The sequence below is a fragment of the Sitodiplosis mosellana genome, unplaced genomic scaffold (assembly GCF_009176505.1).
Source record: "Sitodiplosis mosellana isolate CC-2019 unplaced genomic scaffold, AAFC_SMos_1.0 Smas_scaffold_6226, whole genome shotgun sequence".
Classification (NCBI taxonomy): Eukaryota; Metazoa; Arthropoda; class Insecta; order Diptera; family Cecidomyiidae; genus Sitodiplosis; species Sitodiplosis mosellana.
Genome location: NW_022601467.1, coordinates 18,374,125 through 18,393,076, shown reverse-complemented (window position 1 = coordinate 18,393,076; position 18,952 = coordinate 18,374,125). Strand labels below are relative to the sequence as shown.

The 18,952-nt window shown below is 36.4% G+C and overlaps 1 protein-coding gene across 1 annotated transcript; it reads left to right on the top strand.

Annotated features, from left to right (window-relative positions):
* The first annotated feature begins 16,985 nt into the window (after positions 1-16,985).
* LOC129577733 (A disintegrin and metalloproteinase with thrombospondin motifs 16-like) lies at positions 16,986-17,975 on the top strand. The gene is made up of 3 exons (XM_055465233.1): positions 16,986-17,199; positions 17,538-17,816; positions 17,887-17,975. The coding sequence occupies exons 1-3, from the start codon at positions 16,986-16,988 to the stop codon at positions 17,973-17,975; spliced, it is 582 nt and encodes a 193-aa protein (XP_055321208.1).
* Positions 17,976-18,952: the final 977 nt, after the last annotated feature.

Sequence of the window (18,952 nt, the reverse complement as noted above, 5' to 3'; positions counted from 1 at the left end):
TGCTGCTATTGCTGCTACTGTATAAACTACAATTGCATTGCCAGGTGAATCAAGCCACAAATAGCATTCCTTTTTTTGTACTTCCTATCAAATATCAAATCAGCTTAATTACTCCAACAAGCCCAACAAAAACACTCTCGAGAATGCTATCGTATTCGTCTTTCGTGCAAATTTTTTGTTCAGTGTGTGGGTGTGTGTGTGTATGCGATGCAGCTGTCGCTTTGATGGCTCATTTGCTTGAGTACGCCAGAGCACAAGGGAGAGAGACAATAAAAGCGATGCTGAAATCGACCAAGAAATGTGGTTTTTCTTGAATATTGAAACATTGATGATAGCCCAATCGAAACTTTGCTTACTCGAATGTGAATTATTGTGCATCGATATCTACTCGAAGCATCATTCGCCCACTCAGATGCGCGCAAGCGCTCGCTCACTCACTCACTTGCTCGGTCGTTCATCACACTCGCCTCATCGCATTTCCATTCGTTTCAATAAACTCGGCAAAGACACCAAAAATAAATTTCCGATCGAATGGACTCGGAATCTATGCAATAAAACTTTCCCTTAAATGACGTGATGTCGTGTAAAATAATAAAAACTTTTTTGAAAAGGGTGATAAATTTCATTTTATTATAAGCACGGGTAAAAATTGCAAATAAGAAGTGCCACGTCCTGCATGCACTTGCTCTATATCTGGTTGATTGTTTTTTTTCTCTCGTTCCTTTCTCTCTCTCTCTCTCTCTCTCTCTCTCTCTGTTTCTGTTCCTTCCATTCATTTCAGCCCTTAGTTTTGTGTGTTTTTTTTTCATTACAAATTCTTGTTGAGTGTTTAGCGCGTTGTATTTTTCGCAATCAGCAAAATGGAAGCTTGTGCACGCGGCTTTTGTTAATACAACAGGGAATCGAAAACAACAACAACGAAAAAATTATCATCAACTTTTTTTTTGTTGTTGTTGATCTCCTTCTTTCTCTCTATGCTCGTTCCGATTCGAACCAAAAACAGAATACAGTGCATACGCTTATACGGTTTTTCGTTGTGCTGTGCAATTGAGTTCATAGTTCATGAAACGTGCTTTTCCTCACATTTTTTATCTATCGAAAACTGTGTTGAAAGGCAAATCATGCACTTCACGAAAGTATCCATTAGTTAATAGTTTCTTGTAACACTTTATTCATTTAGCTGTGATAAACAGAGAGGAAAAAAAATTGACAAAATTAAAGAGAAATTTTCATCAAGCTGCTTCATCTCTCATTCAATCGTTATAATTCACAGTTGAATCTTTTATTAATCCATATCGAAGCAATTCATCATTTGGATCGTTTTCTCATCGTCAAACGCTGTATTAATATCCAAATTGATGTTTGCAACGCTGCACGGATGGCCCCACTGACTTGATTCGTTCATTCGTTTGGATGCAGATGAGCGACTCAAAAAGGAATACGTATACTACCGTCTCTCCTGCATACAAAAATCTGAAACGTAGACAAAACGGCTTGAAAACCGATTGATAGGCAGATAATAAAGATATAGAAAATTGTGTGCCGTCTTTCGACACAACTGATTTGATCGATACCCGAGGAATAGGAAATGAGAAAAAAAAGAACCGGTACCATAGTCCTTGTCATCGTCGTTTGTCGACTTTACCAATGAAAACATTCACTTGAGAAAAGCCAGTCTTTCTTGTCCTCATTGTCATCATCCAACAAACAAACCGTATTTTCCTCTCTTTTTGTCGCTATGTCCTTTCGTTTCATATCACTTTGTTAGTTCAAATTGCATTCATTGAATTCGTAGAGGGTACACAGTGATTCACAATTCATTTTCACGGGACGCATCTCGACAGCAGCAGCAGGAGCAGCACTTAACAAATTCCAGTCAATATTGCTGCACGAGTTTGCAATTATTAAAGAGATTGCCGCTCCATTTGTCAAGTTTTACATTTATGAAAAAGCAGACGCACACACAAAACCAAGATTTCCATTCACTATTCCCATTGCCATTGCCATTCGGTGATTAATATTGACGAATTGCATGGCAATTTTCGTAAAGAAAGTGTCTCGGTGAGACAATGGAATGTGCAGTAATTAATATTCCATCGGACAACGTTAGATGCATTTCATATAATTGTAATGGGACACTGCAAACGAACATTTCTTGTAGTCTACGTTTCATAAAACTCAGTGAAATGTGTTGACGAACAAACTTTTTTTCTTCTTCTTCTTCTTCTTCCTTCTGGTGCTAGCAGTTCATCGAAATGAACCATTTTTTTTTCTTTCTTCATTCAGACCAGACGAAAAAAAACGGAGTCATTTTTTAGGCATTTATTTGCTGTATGGGTTTTTTTTTGTTTCGCTTGAAATATATCCATAGTTTCAGGCATTCGATTTGTGATTCTTTGCGAGTTTCCGAAAAATTATTTCAAACACAGTGAATATGTATATATGTGCACTGCTGTCCGAGGTTACTGGACTGCATTGCCTTCAATCGATATTCATACACAGACACGGAACACTCGACACCAAAAAAAAAGAATAAATAAAAATGGGAGGCGAACAGAGAGGGAGTAAAGAGAAAAAAGTTTTATTGAGTGAAAAAGCAGTTCGTTTTATTACCTCTCCCGCTTTTATATCTTACATTAAGTTTTGTGAAATCAGCCGGGCGAATGTGCTACTCAAAAACAATGGTGATTACTGTAAGAGCCATTGTAAACGGTTTAATGTTTTTGTGTAACTATAATTTTGTGCAATTGTTCCGATATATATAGACATATATCTGAGCAGCAGCAGTAGTGGCAGCAACAACAACAACAACACCAGTGCCTTTGCGATTGGAAAATGATTACAGTGCGTCCGTTAACATTAACATATTGCTTGATGTGGCATTTGAGATTCATCTTCAAAATGTGCACGAGCTATAGGCGAATGGAATGCATGGTAGCGACGACAACGACAACGAGAATGGTGATGAACGTGGTGCTTTTGCTTGCATGGCTCGAAAAAAAATCAAATAAATAAATGCATATTATTCAACATTTACAGAAGCTTACCCTTTATCATGGCATCTTTTTCACTCATTTATTAGGCGTGTGCGATCGCATATTTTCCACTGCACATTTTATTGTTGCGGCTATTTTGCGAATGCTTTTCTGCAACTTTATTCACTTTCTCGTTCTCTCTTCATCGGTATGTGGATGTATGCGTTATTTTTTGTCGTCTTTCGCTCGTATGCAGTGTTTTGTGCTTCGTTTGCTTTGCAAGTGTATCTCAAAGTCCGTATTTATTTAATGTGACGGCTGTCGGCGGTAAGTGTTGCTTTCACATCACTTTTCGAATTTGATACAAACCGAGAAATAAACGCACTTATACATATGCGTATGCCTACTGACTTCTCTCTCTCTCTTTCTCTCTCTCTCTCTCTTTCTCTCTCTCTCTCTCTTATTTTCGCTCGTTTCGCCTCATCGTCAGTATGTGTGTTATCCTCGCCTTCACTTCCACTCTCTCTCCCTTTCTCTCATCGGCATTCACCGAAGCACTGGCTCATGAATTGAGAATCTCGAAATGCGAAAACGTTTCCATTAATGTTTGCACAAGCTCATGCTAGGAAATGTCTTTAAAAAATAAACATTCCACTCTAACCGAATAAATAAATTGCAAAGAGAAAATTAAAAATTCACGCCAAAAAAAGCGGAATGTTGGCTGGATAAAACAAATAAATTCAACGCCGTGCAAATATATAAATATACAGAGTGCAACGCATACAAAACAGAGTTCCATTTGAAGCGAGAGCGAGTGAGCGAACGGGTGAACGGGCAAACGAATGAGCGAGATAGAGTCAGAGTCAGAGAGAGAGAGAGAGAGAGATAGAGATGGGGGTGGCAAAAGAGTGAGTGAGCGCTCACACAGTCAGCATTATTCAGAGGCAACGATAATAATCGCATATGCATGTAGCACTTACCTACTTAGTCTTATGTTTTTGTTTAAATTTCACTCGTAAATTGTAGCAAAATTTATTCGAACGAATATATTTGCTGTTTGTTTCTTTTTTCGTCATGTACAAGAGCACGATGGGATATGCAGCTCTTTCTCTCTCATTCTTTCCATTTTCACTTTGGACAATCGAACATGTCGCGCACATCGTTCCAGTCAACGATGCAAACAACAGAGGCAAAAAAAAAACGGATGAATGCAGTTTTTTTTTTCGCCATAGCCACACGGATTAACCATACATCGGCCAGTGCAGACATAATGATACACTTCATCTATAGTTTGATTCAGTTGCATCAAAAACAATTGCAATTTTGAGCGCGAAAAATGCTCTTATATGATGCATATTCATTTTGCGAGAGGAAATACAAACCAACGACTAACGAAAAAAAGAATGGATTTGGATGTACGCTCAAAACAGTAAACTAACCTAAATTACTTCAATAAAATAAAATTAAAGCTTATTTCATTCGGAATTTGTGTGGGATAGTAGAGCATGGAAACGAGAGAGAAAAAAAAGTATCAATCTCGAATGTCAAAGAGTTCAAGCTGGAAACGAGTCGAAAGGTCAAAGAGGATAAATTCCACACTAATCAACAATTGTTGAGATTACAACGATGTCAGTAGGTTTTTCTCCCCCTGCTATCGAGACAAAATGAGGAGGACGAAACAGAAAGACGAAGAAGAAAAAAGAAATTATTTGTGGAGCACGCAAATATTTTGCCTCAACAAACGGCATCTCGCAAAGGATTAACTTGAGTGTGCTTATTCATTATAACGCGCTTGCATTCGCATAAAGTGATGATGATGACACTGATGACAATGTTGTTATTGCTGCTGCTGTTGATGATGATGATGATGTTATGTTAATGTTATGCATTTCCCCGTTGCAGTTTTGACGATTGCATAAAACAGAAAAAAGTGGATTTGCAGAGAATGAATTCCTAACGAAGCTGTTCCTTTGAGTCACCGCAAAAAGTTATGCTTCACTCTTTCGCCCTCGCCTGCTGCGCGTTTCTTTTTTGTGATTGATGTGAAACAGCACGGAGATCAACAAAGAAATATCATTCATTTGCAATCATACAGCAATTACTTGAGCAAGCCACTGTAAAATGCCATCCACCAAAGACATCGAGTAGTCAATCAATGATTGGATCGCGCGCTACAGTTTGTACTCGTAATAGAGACACAGCTGCCCGAAAATAAATAAAAATGAGTCCACACGAAAACAAAAATTTCGATCGCTTGATATTCATTGAGAAAAAAAATGTGGAAATGAAAGAGTCTATGTCAATAGAGCTATTTCGAGAGTAGCAGCATGCAAATGAATATTTACGTATTGGTTTTACCATTTCACGCGTTTAATTATTTCCATTCGTTTCTCTCTCTCTCTCTCACTCGTATTATTGTTGCATCGAGTTGAACTCACTGGTGTTTTTTTTCTCGGTGGAGTGGACTTCACACAGCCAGATAGCATCAAATGAAATTGCTTGCTGCGTTTCAGAATGATTTAGTGGAATCGAAAATGATGGAAAAAACTTTTAAAACCGCTAAAATATTTTTTGGCAATCGGCATATTGATAATCTTGAATCGAAAATGGCTTCTATTACTTTTCCACACGACCATGTCGTGTAAGAAAAGTATTGGGATCGCCCGAGATTTTTTGACCCACTAAAAATCAGTTTTTTTTTCGATTTTTTGAACGCCGAAAATCAAAAAATCTAGTGTTATTTTAGTAGGGTATGTGTGTGGTACACTGTACGCTGTAAGCTGTAAGCTGTACGCAAAAAATGAGAATAGCGTTCACCCCAGATTTTTTGATCTATTAAAAAGCAGTTTTTTTCGATTTTTAAACGCCGAAAATCGCAAATTCTAGCATTATTTATGGTATGTAGGGTAGGTGCGTGGTACACTTTACGCTGTACGCAAAAACACGGTAAGAATTCTGCTATGTCACAATGTATGAAAAACAGAGTATTGAAATCGCTCTGATATTAAGGTCTGATTAAAATATGATGCTTTCCTAATTTCAATGGAATTTAATTGGAAATTTTATGTTTGGAAGTGTAGAAAAGTTAACCTTACGAATGTAAGGCATCTTGTTTTTTTCATACCGGAGTGTGTGAATGGATGTACGTGAAAGGATCGTGTTTTTGGCCGCTTTCGACAAGTGCCGATAGATGTTCGATTCGCTATACATAAAATTACATCTATATTAAGTCAAACAATTGTTGATATTTGAGCCAAGTTTTAAAAGCTAAGTGCCAATATTCTCCCTTTTATATCGGTTTAAACATGTTCGAGATTTCTTAACATGTTTTATGTTTCTGTCGAAATATGGACAATCCCTTGGGTACGAGCCAGATGAAAGCATTTTCAAAAAAACAAAACGAGGCGAACCGAAGTGAAGAGAGAGAGAGCCAGAGAGAGAGGGAGAAAATAACAGAAAAATTCGAAAAAACATTTTTGAAGTGCATTCAAACACAAATGCATCGATGCAATCGAATGGAGCGTTGAATTCGTTGAGAATTTTGTGTGTGTGTGTGTGTGTGTGTTCGATTTTTACAGGAGTCATTCTGAAAATTGCACCTCGTCCAAGGAGTTTTGATTAGTCAAAGCATTCCAATTTTCAGTGGAAAAACTTCTATGAATTTTTAAGCAATCATAATTTCCTGTGTGTGTGTCGATGTGATATTGTCAGGGCATAAAAAAGCGAAGCGAAATGACAAAGAATACATAAATTAAACGGGGTAGGGAATAAAAAAAAAACTTTACACATTTTGCATATGTACTTAATGCAGTTTTTGTTGCACATGGCATATTCAGTGTGAACGAGCGGCATGGTGTGAGCAGAATGGGCACTTGGTGCGATTGCATGGGCAGCTGTACGTGACAATGGGCAATAAAATAGGCAGAGAGACAAATCAATGCATAAATATTGACAGCCATGATAGACACAATTTAATAAACCGTTCGACTAAACACCTTACTTTAATCCGTCTGGCGTCAAGGTATATAAGGTACCCCAAAATATGCCACTCTTTCTCTCTCCCACTCTCTATTTATATATATATTCCGGCCGATCACACAAATTGTAGGCATGCATAAAAGATACTCATTTTGTAAAACTCGGCTTTTTATATGGCATTATTCTCCGTGTTATCGTTGTTGTTGCTGCTGCTGCTATTGAGTGTTCGTTTTTTCGAGCCATGCATGTGAGTGAGTGTGTGTGTGTGTGTGTGTGTGTGTGAAAGTGTCAGGAAATGCCTTTCGGCGCATCATGAACAACAATCCAATATTGAGCTGAACTCTTGTTGTGTGTTCCATTGTAAATCACAGATCAACGGCAAAGACAAAATAGCACACATAGCGTGAACAGTAACTATAGTACGCTTTTATATATGGAAAGAAGAATACAGAAGAAGAAGAGAGAAAAAACACGCACCTCTCTACCCTGAGTTCGGACCAATGTGTATCTGATGCTGTTACATATACCAGATCGTGCAATGAGTGTATGACAATTGAATAAGTTGTTGCTCCACAGAATAACCGACACAAAATAAATATTGCCGGGGAATTCCGTGTGTAATTGTGTACGCAAACCATGCGTGTGCAATATATATTCGACACATGCAATATCGTTTCGTGAACTACAACAAATGTATCACGTTCCCGTTTTGGCCCTTGTTCTCTCATCTCACTACCACTCGAATTAACCAATTATTCATTATATTTTTTGCTCCTCTTCTCGTGTGTGTGTGTGTTAAATTTGAAAGGAAAAAATACTCATCGACTGCTTCAATAATTTTACTCGATGCAAATAACTACGGAATAAGGGAGAAACAATTTTTTATATATAAAATAAAACGATAATGAATGGCAGGATTCGAATCAGGAATGCTGAACAAACAAACCCAAACAAATGAAAAGGTAACAATTTTTTGTTCGTTGTTGTTATTTTTGGTTGATTTGAATATTCGTAATTTATATTTTAATAAACTTTAACCGGTTGTTAACGGTTTACATGCCGCACATTTCAAATATGGCATAAAAATCGCCCGCCAAAATATCGCAAACAAATTCGGCTACTAACAATTGCGAAATGCTGAAATCATTCGACATCGGCTTTTAAGTAGCGCCGGTATAATTTATTGAGTGCTCATTTTTGTTGTTGTCCGTAAAATGAAATTGGCATTTCACAATGGGCCCATGGAACAATTAGCAACTATAAGAGCTATCAGCTATTTTATTTAATGTTTTTCAAAATTAGAATATGATTAAAATTAATCGAGAAAAAAAAGATTGTGTTCAATATGATTTGCACTTGGCAAGGATATGACAGTGCAACGTTCCGTGTGTAAATTGAATCAATTGAATGTTGCACCTGCGATCAAAAGTGGAAGTGTTTAGTGTGCGCCTGCGTTGATAAAGCTCACCGATTTTATCCCAATTCTCTCTCTCTCTCGATTCAGGAGCATATGACACTAGTGCATTTCCCCAAGTTCTCTATTTCTCTCGCACGCACAAACACATCGACATCGGACTAACGCACACAATCATAAGCATGCTTCAAATGGGTTTCTCGTAATGCGATTTCGAATTGTTGCAGCAGTATGTTGTGAACTGTCTACAATGATGCTTATGACACTTTAAGTTTAACATTATTTCGACGATTCTCGATAAATGCACTTCAACTTGACTTGTATTGTCGACTTGAGTGTGCATACGATAAATGCACACATTGTATTTGTTTCTGTTTTTTTCTTCGCATCTTCGTTGCGAAAATGTATCACTTTTCAGCGCAATTTTCGTGGTCAATTCCATCTTACCAAATAATTCAAGTGTGAATTTTAAAATCCGTCAAAATTGCTGGGTTATTTCACCGAAAAAGCTTTAGCAGTAATTTTCATGTTATTTAAGAGCGAACGCAAAACGAATCGCCAAATGATGATTTTTTTCCCATTCGCATTTGAACAACCTCCATTACCACTCCACATCCGCCTCTTCATCGTGTTCGCATTTGTGCAAGAATGCTCGCATTTTTTTTCCGGTGAAATTCACAAGGAGCACAGTCATCGTACGGGATCGAAAATCTGTTGAATGTAATTCGGTTCATCAGCGTGCAATTTCAATTCTCGCATTTAGAGAGCGTAGACTCGTACATTGCCACGCTGACCAATGATTGCCATAGCATTCGAAATATCAACACCGTACTTTGCACGATCCATGTTAAGATTTTAATGATGTAATTGCTCTTAAGAGTATCAGCTCGTTTAATCCAAATTTAATTAGCCGAGTGTAAGGGGACATGGTTATGGACGGAGCGAAAATTGTGTGCAGCTATGTGGTGTTGGCCCGTTCTACTCTTTCTCTCGATCTATCTTCTTTTCTCTTTCGTTCACTTTGGCTCGGATGGCATCGATTGCCCGGTTTAAAAATGTGTGAGTGAGAGAGAGAGAGAGAGAGAGATGGAGAATAGAGAAATAGTTTTTTTTTGTCAGTTTTCAATTCATATTTTATTCGGTACTTTTTTATGGACATTGCCATCCGTTGGTGCATAGCAGTACCTGCGAGAACTAAGTCCATTGTGCTCGACAGATAAAAGCACATTAATAGTAATTACAAACATATGTTCCGGCATGCACATACTCTCTTCTCGGTACATCGTTTTCGGTGAAGAGATCTCGCGAAAACCCGAATTTTGGTGGAGCGAAAAAAAAGGCTCAACACCGACACGAAAAATTGTGCAGAGTGCGCGCGCTAGAAAACGAGCCAACGATAACAGTAATGTGCATGGGAGCGAGAAAGGGAGATGACTGCTGCTCACATCTCCAATTGTGAAGTGCGATGCATTCGCCAAAGTAAAACATATTTCCGGTGGTTTCGTAATTTGTATGTGCTTCGTGCATGTGTTTGGCATGGTCGAAAGCTGTTGTTGTTGTTCCCGAGTATCATCTTGTTGCCTCTTGTCGTCATTATCATCTATTGGAATTGCTTTTCGAGTATATTTATCTCTTGTTTTACTTGTCTGCAAGTTCTTGCCGTTCTCTCTCTCTCTCTCTCCCTCCGCTTCGCCGAAATGCAATCGCGCGATATAGAAAGTGTGTGGCCGGCTGAAGAGTATAGCACGGAAAATGCTTTCGCATGGAATGCAAGAGCACCCAATTTCCTATCCCATCGCGTTTGATGCCACTACACAACACATTCTCTCTCTATGTGTGTGCGCGTTTTTTTTTCGCCTTGGTTTTCGCTTCATAAATATTGAACTTTTTTGTGATAATTTAAAATGGTATAATTAAATTTAAAAACTGTGGAAATGATGGGAAATAGGGGGAGTTTTATGAAAAAATATGCAAAAATGTAATGCGCTATTCCATGGTACAAGTTATGGACATTGCATTTTCGTCGGTTCGCATTCTTTGTATGCAAGAAATTAAGAGATTACATTTTTTTTCCTCATTCGTTCGCTTGCTCACTCCGTCGTTCGCATACTCGGAATGTACTGTGTGCTCGCTCTTTCGCTCTCCCTCACTCTGTCATCACTGGCGAGGAAAATTCCAAAAGTATAGCGAAGAGCTACGGAATACGCCGCAAAGTTGCACAATCCCGAATGTAATATTTTGCAGGAGTGTGTTCTTTTTTTGTGTGTGTGTATGTGTCTCTTTCTGTGTGTGTTACTTATTACATTGCCGCGTGAAGCAAACATTTTGAAAGCATTATCTTGTAGGTCTGAAACATTCAACATGTGACAACTTTACAGAATGCACTCTTCGCTTCAAGCGATGCACTAACAGCCCGATATAGCATTATTGTAATATGCTGGGATACTTCACTTTACAAGCGCGAATCGGTGTGAGATAGAGAGAAAGGGCGATTAAAAACGGTGAAAAAAAATAAAATTTAAAACTCGTCAAATCAAAGAATTTTAAAAGCCAATCGTTGTTAGTTTTCACCGAAATTAATTTTTATTTCATGTTTGTTGCCATTTCAGCTGCGAGATTGTGTATTATTACGCCGAGTTAGTGTTAGTGTGTCGGTTGTTCGGCGCTATCGACAAATAGCGATGGAAGCCGCACGGCACATATTATGAAATGATTTTGAAAGTGGCAATTAAGATCTACTTCGCGTATGACAGGCATATCATGCCACCGATACATATATATATATCGCTATTCGAAATGAGTTTCCGTTCTTTTTGTCGCTATTTCATTGAATCACTGCATGCTGTTTGTTCTACCTCGTTTGATCCATGGTTTGCCACTTAAACTTTGGCATTGATAACATCGCACTTTATAAGTGCAATGTCATTGAAACTCATGAATGCTAAAATTGGAAAAATTCACGGTTTTTTTCGCTGTACTTTCGGCTTATTTCCATGCATTTGACTTATAAAGAGTAATAAATCGAAGAAAAAAATATATGGAAATAACTGATCCCGCTCAATTGTCAATTCCTATGTGGTTTGCCACAGGAAAAAAAAATGTTATTGTCACGTGCTGATTTGTAAAAGATTTTTTCAAAATAAAATTCTGTGAAAACAAAACAAAAACGGAAGAGAAAAAACAATTGGAAAATAATCAAGTACCTTAAATTTTCCCAAATGAAAAAGCGATAGTTTACAAATGTGTGGGCCATTGATGTCTTTTTGTCGCCGCTATACTTAAATCAAACTTTTTACTATGTTCATGCTTGACGTAAACATTAATTAATTAGAATGTCATAAAACAACAACAGCAACAGCAGCAGCAGCAACACAATTCGCTGAGTACGTTGAAATTCGTGCCTTAAATAGCCTCTAGAGAACTAAATAGAAAAAAAGTGCCGTGGCTTAGTTAAGCATTCATGAATTCAAACAATTATGAAAACACTAAATTCACCGTTCATTTTTATATTCTTCTGCAGTTTTTTTTTCTGCTCTCGTTGTTTGTTCCGATCTTGTTTGCTGTGCGAGAGCGGCTACATGTTGAAAAATTAAAATGTCTATGCTTAAGTAGGAGCGAAATGAAACCATGTAAAGTGAAACAATAGTTGCATTCAAATGTGTCGAGTGAACCAAATAAGCATTTAGTTGACAGAAAATCAAAAACTCACTGTTTCAAATTGTGAACATGCATTCCTTTCGAGTGCTACACACACACATACACACACACACACACACACACATACCGAAAAAAAAACGAAGCGGCTTGAACTCTTTGGAAAGTTGAAATATGCACAGTGTACACACTCACGAAACATATGTTGTACGGCACAGCGCCGACGACGACGGCTGTGAATGGATTATGTTGAAAGTCATGAATGGTTATAAACGATATTATTGCATGATTCGCAATTTTCTTCAATAAAACCACGTGCTTTTTTTCCCTTGGAAAAACCATCTCTTCTCCCGTTGTAATGATGAACACATTTCGGTGAAACGAAACAAAACGAATCTTTCAATTTAGAAAGTGAAGCGAGCGCTCATACAAAACATTGACGGAATGATTGAGTTCGTGCAGTAATTCATTTCAGGTCTTTGATAATAAATCGCGCTGAATAAGGTAAATAGTATTTTCATACATTTATACATGTGCACATATCCGGAGGCATTCAACGAAAACGAACCAGGCTCATATTCATGGGCGAGCAAGTTAACAAGTGAGCGAGCAGGCACGCACATACATACATCCATCATGTGCACAATGCAAATGCTTTTAGCGTTTTATAAGAACGTTTAATATACGGCGTTGAGTGATAAGAACGACGTTAAATTTCTTAAACTCAGTTTTTGAATGCGATTCAACAATGATGGAAATTATTATACTCCAATTAAAACCATGCATTGTTCCACTTTATTTAGTTTGCGAATACGAATTAAATCATTCATGCAATTGACTGTGCGCCGTTTGTACGTAAACTTGTTTAGATTCTTCATTTAATAATAAACAAAAACCTGTAACAATTAAACAATTCATTCGTGTGCGAGTTTTTTTCTTCTTCTATTGTACCGAGCACAGTAAAAGTACTCAGTGACTTTGCTAAACTCCCATTGAAAATATATGTGTTTTTGTTGAATGGGGAAAAAAGCACGACGAAATGGAAAGTGCGAAGGGAAAAAGTTCTCTCTAGCATCGATGTGCCAGAATAAAAATGTTCATCGTCGCGCTTACTTCATGAAAATGTTAATCAGATTCTAATCATAGTTGATGAGTCATCAGATGAACTATTTTTTTCTTCAGCAAAATATGAATCCCTGAGATTACAAGACAAACCTTGGTGAAGTACATAGAAACAGGAACTTGAAATCGGTCGCACGTAAATGAGTTGTTGTTGCTATCATGACCGAAAAAAAATCGTTGAAATTGTTTTCAACTTGAACGGCAGAACCTAAACTATGGAGCTAACAATCAAAAAACGACCAAACTAGCTTTTCGTGTCATTGTGGAATAGATTTTTCTATTCTCTCTTAAGAGAGATGTGTGAACATTGAACAATCGATGCATCGTTGATAAATGTACGTTGGTTGAAATCTGATTGGAGCTTTCTTTAACAATCTGGGGCCTGTTGCACAGTACTGTTACAATTTTTGTAAATTGTAACTGTAATTGTGAATACAATTCGTTGTAAAATTGTATTTACAATTCTACAATAATTGTAAAAATGTTTTGTCAATAATGAATGTGACAGTCAAAAGAAAAAGCGATTGATATCTAAATTATATTCACAATTTATATGTTTTGTATTTATTTTTACTAAAAAATATTTTATTTCTAACCGCTTCTAAACTTCCATGTCATCGGCAAACTCAGATTGTGGATTTACAACTGACGATTTGTCACAAACACAAAAATCAATCTCATCAATCGAACCATTTAATTTTTCCAAATATGAATTATAATGCTGAAAAGTCTTTTAGACTGAAACTCATTCATTGAAATTGTCAATCAAACCGATTGTAAAAACATGATTTCATTTCGTTAATAAACAACACAAACAACACAGCCATTTCATCTGAATGCATCTGAAACATAAATTGGTTTAAATATTGAGTATTTTTTTACTTAAATACACAGACTGTAACAACATGCCACTTATATAATATTGAATATTTAAACCGATTGTTTCAGTGTCACTTTGTATTGATTCAATGTTTCAGATGACAAAAAATTGGCCTTTTTGTGTTCTTTTTTCAAATCGGGTCTGTGTATTTAAGTAAAATACTCAATATTTAAAATAATTTATGTTTCAGATGCATTCAGATGAAATGGCTGTGTTGTTTGTGTTGTTTATTAACGAAATGAAATCATGTTTTTACAATCGGTTTGATTGACAATTTCAATGAATGAGTTTCAGTCTAAAAGACTTTTCAGCATTATAATTCACTAGCGTGGCCCAGCCCGCTTCGCTGGGCATAAATTAATGGAATGGCAGAAAATTTGAATGGCACGTATTATTGGTTCTGTGAGTGAATTGTTTGTTTTGAAAATCCACGCGGGTCGCTCTCGTTTCGGTTCTATGGGTTCTATTTCGCTTCTTCATTTTCACAACGCATTCTCTGCATATGTGAATTAGGAATTTTTAAATTTGTATACATTTTTTAAAACCAAAATTATTAATTTCTCACAAATTGAATAACAAACTCAGAGAAAAAATAATACAATGAAAATCTGCTATTTTCAAAACAAAAAATTTGAAAAACTTCGGGAAACCCGGGAACCGGAACTATGGGAAAATAACACCTTTTTTCAAGCGGCTTTATTTTTTTATTGGAACTTCAAACCAAGGTCGCTTTTTTCGTATACAAATACATGGGAAAGGTTTGACGTAAGACGCCAAGACGCCTCTACGCGTGGTATGCTCAATGCTGTCATCGTACACATATTGAACACGAACATTGTCGTTTACACAATCGCACTCACGCAAATGAACGCGTCGATAGTGCCCGCTCAATATATGCACGATGACTGTTTTGAGTGTCCCTCGCCTAGAGGGCTGCGTGTCGTTTTTCTTCGTTTATTAAGCAATCTTGGTCAAACACACGTGGTGACTCTTTCTAAACCATCCCTATGAGATCGCCAACGCACCACAAAAAAATAAATTGATCATCTCCAGCCAGTAGCTCAATCCTTGAGGACATACATTAAGTAACTTGTCTTTATATGTATATATAGATATTCGGGAAAATTAAATGGTTCGATTGATGAGATTGATTTTTGTGTTTGTGACAAATTGTCAGTTGTAAATCCACAATCTGAGTTTGCCGATGACATGGAAGTTTAGAAGCGGTTAGAGATAAAATATTTTTTAGTAAAAATAAATACAAAACATATAAATTGTGAATATAATTTAGATATCAATCGCTTTTTCTTTTTGACTGTCTCATTCATTATTGAAAAACATTTTTACAATTTATTGTAGAATTGTAAATACAATTTTACAACGAATCGTATTTACAATTACAATTACAATTTACAAAAATTGTAACAGTACTATGCAACAGGCCCCTGAATGAATTATCATGTGCAGGATCACCTTTTTTAATACATATTCTGCCTATTTTAAGTTTATCGTATGACTAACTGTGTTGAAAAACAGCAGAGTTCATATTGTAGCTAGTTAGACACGTTCCATTATGCATGGTTGGGATTTTAATTACGTAGTAATTAAAGAAGGCAGGAGTATGATGGAAATCAGAAATGCCATAAGTCATAATAATTCACCAATTTGATATGAACTTGCATCTAGAAAAAAACATTCGGAAATTCATCAATGCTAATCGATTTGTTCCAGACATTAGCACACATAATAATTTTGATAACACATTGAATTGTCGCATAGCATGGGTATAAAATGCCGAGCATCGTTTAGAGCAAAGAACAGAGCTTTTCTTAAAAGGTTTAGAAGAAAAACAATTCATTTTCGGATAGATTCGATTCGATTAACAAAATGAATTTCAAGGCATTTATTTTATTTGCCGTTGTGTTATTGGTACTCGGAAGCTCATTTGGAAGCCCATTTGGAAGCCCATCAACCATCAACTCTTCCACAAGAACGTCCAGGACCTGTTCAGGCGGGAGAAAGTAAGTTAACAAGAAAAATGTTGCAAATTTTGCATTGAAGCGGTTTGTAGTTTGCAATGCAGAATGAAAATACATAACGGAGGCAATTGTCTTGGAGGCAGATGTGAATGCTTTGGAGGAGTAAGAGAATGAACTGTTATACCCAATAAATGAATCCGCTTTTTAAAAGTGTTTTCCTTCTAAATTGAATCGAGGTAATTTCGATCGATTTTGATAGTACGAGTTTTTTTTTCGATTCTATTCAATATTGTTGAAAATGATGTTCCAATAAAATGACTTTCAAAGCATTCGCTCTTGTGCTTTATGCTTGAGTAAGTCACACATCTGTCCCTTATCATGCCGATAGCAAACATGAAATTGCTGCAATCCAATTTTTAAAAAATGATTCATTTTGTTTCATGTGTGTAATGATTTCTTTATTTTCTCTTTACAGTTGTGAATGTTAGGTTTTCAATGATTCATTTTCTTGAATGAAATAATCTACCCATTTAGCGTGTATGTATTCATTTCGAAAGCATACAAATTTTATTTACTCAAAAGAGATTATTCCATTTTTAGACCGGACGTGTAAGTATTTTATTAAACTTCTTAGTTAGAACACACAACTGTATGTAAATACACTAGAACACACCCTGTCGTAGGACTCACGAGTCAGTTTGTATGAATTTGAGCGAATCATTACTGACTTGGGATGACAAATAAGCCCCTTGGCGCATAGTGATGTCTGTGTATCTTGCGTTCCGAGTGTGCAGGTTGTGCACACACACGCACGCATTATGCGATATTGAAAAGAAAGTAATGAATGCTTGCGATATTATCACAATAACGTCATAATGCGATAATGAAAGTATGCATCCATGATTCATTGATTTTATTATTCTGGCCTTTATTTTTTTTTTTTTTTTTGAATAATTCATAAATTGTGAGCTTGTCATTTAAAAATGACGTTGAATTTCGTCGGATTAATATTTTTATTCGTGAGTGGTTACTTTCAGGGCGATTTTGTGGTAGATTCAACATTCCTGAATAATGGTCATGAATCCAATCTACGCATTTTTCGCCAGAATATCAAATCCGATCGAAATGGAAGTAGAGTCAAAATCATGACACATTCACACGATGGCAACGGTGTGAACGAAATTAGGCACCTAAACAGTAAGTAATTTCTAGAGTTTTATTGCTTTATAAATAAACTTGCAATGATTTCGCTGAAAATAGCTGCAAATCGAAAAAAAAAGTTTAAAAATCCTATTTACCGGCCAATTTGTATTACATGACTCATGTAAATATAAGTGATATCAACGTTAATCTCTTCCATTAAAAAATACTCAATGGAATGGTATCGATGACGAAAAATCTCGACCAAGTGTGTCAAGTGAAAGTGGAACATGAACAAATTTGCATTCCCGTAACATTTATTTATACAATATTTCTGTGGTTTATTTCTGTCAATTATTAAAATTCCTTTCATACATTCATTTCACTCGTTTTAGTGAAATATGATCCAAATCCATTAGCCGAGGATATTACAACATCAACTCATCGATCTCGTCAACAAATTGATTCAAACCCAAACAATGGATACACGATTGAGGTTTTGATAGTTATAGATACATCGATGCAAATATTTCATACTAAAAAAGGCAGTAATGTCACTGAATACGTTTTATCACTTATGTCAATGGTTATAGATATGTTTGCACACACAAGCATAGGTAGTTTTATAGACGTAGCCGTTGTTGGTATAGAGAAAAATCTTGTTGTTGAAAAAGGTAATTCAGTTAGTCATATGGAGTTAGTCACATTTTAAAACTGTTACTAACTCTTTATTTTCAAATTCAGACAACGATATGCTGGCCAGTTTTCAAAATTCAATGAGCAACCAAACAAGGAAACGCAACTATGATGTTGGCCTACTTCTAACAAGGTAAAAAAAAGTATGAATAGAATTTGTTTTCATGTTAGCAGTATGCATATTCATATGTTGTGTGAACACTATCATGACATATACTATGCATCCGGCGGAATTCTTTTACACGAATTTTTTCAAAATATCTCTTCATTTTGCAGAGAAAATATATGTGAAGGTTGTGATGAAAAAGTGGGACGAACTATTCGTGGCGAAATGTGCTCTCCCAAACCATACGCGGTTGTTTATGATTATGGTCCAAAATGTGCAATTACCATAGCTCACGAGCTTGCTCATCTGTATGTTGATCACTAAAAGTTTTTATTCGTTGAGATTTAACTAAATCCCTTGAATCTTTTATCTTGCTCATTCCATGTGCAGTTTGAATGCTCCGCATGACTGGGACGTTGCGTGCTCTAAGTTTCCCTACAATGAGCATATGCATATTATGGGTACTAAGGAAAATAAAACGTGGTCAACTTGTTCGCGACATTTCATCAGACAATTTTTGGAGTAAGTGTAAAGTACTTGAGAATCTGTATGGATGTTAAATTTATTATCTCTTTCGATAGAGACGAAAAAGGATCTTGCCTGTTAAATCAACCATCGAATAATATGTTGGAACGTATTAAACCTGAGAACCCCAAACACACCGATGGAGGATGGAGTGATTGGAAAATGTAAATATTTCTAAAATGTTTTTATTTAAAATATTTCTGTGTTGGGTCATAGCAGGGAACAGCATTTGCTTTCTTTTGAAATGAGCACTCAAAATAGTATTGCTCAAAGTGGTCTCTCAATAAGAAACTCCTTCGATTGAATATTTCATCAAATAAACTGTGTTCTATTGAGAAATGTAGCCATATTTTGAACACTAGAGACTTTTTCACTTGCACAACGGGCACGCGTCTGTGTTTCATATATTTTGCTCTGCCTGTGTCATTCGAGCGTAAAAAAACCTGCCTATTCGGATCGGCCAATCTAGTGGGCAGGTTTTAC

Excerpts from the sequence above, each read along its gene's own strand:
- LOC129577733 (XM_055465233.1), top strand. The coding sequence starts at position 16,986 with ATGACGTTGAATTTCGTCGGATTAATATTTTTATTCGTGAGTGGTTAC. Across the intron at positions 17,200-17,537 it reads CGAAATTAGGCACCTAAACA|TGAAATATGATCCAAATCCA; the intron begins GTAAGTAATTTC and ends CACTCGTTTTAG. Across the intron at positions 17,817-17,886 it reads AAATCTTGTTGTTGAAAAAG|ACAACGATATGCTGGCCAGT; the intron begins GTAATTCAGTTA and ends TTTCAAATTCAG.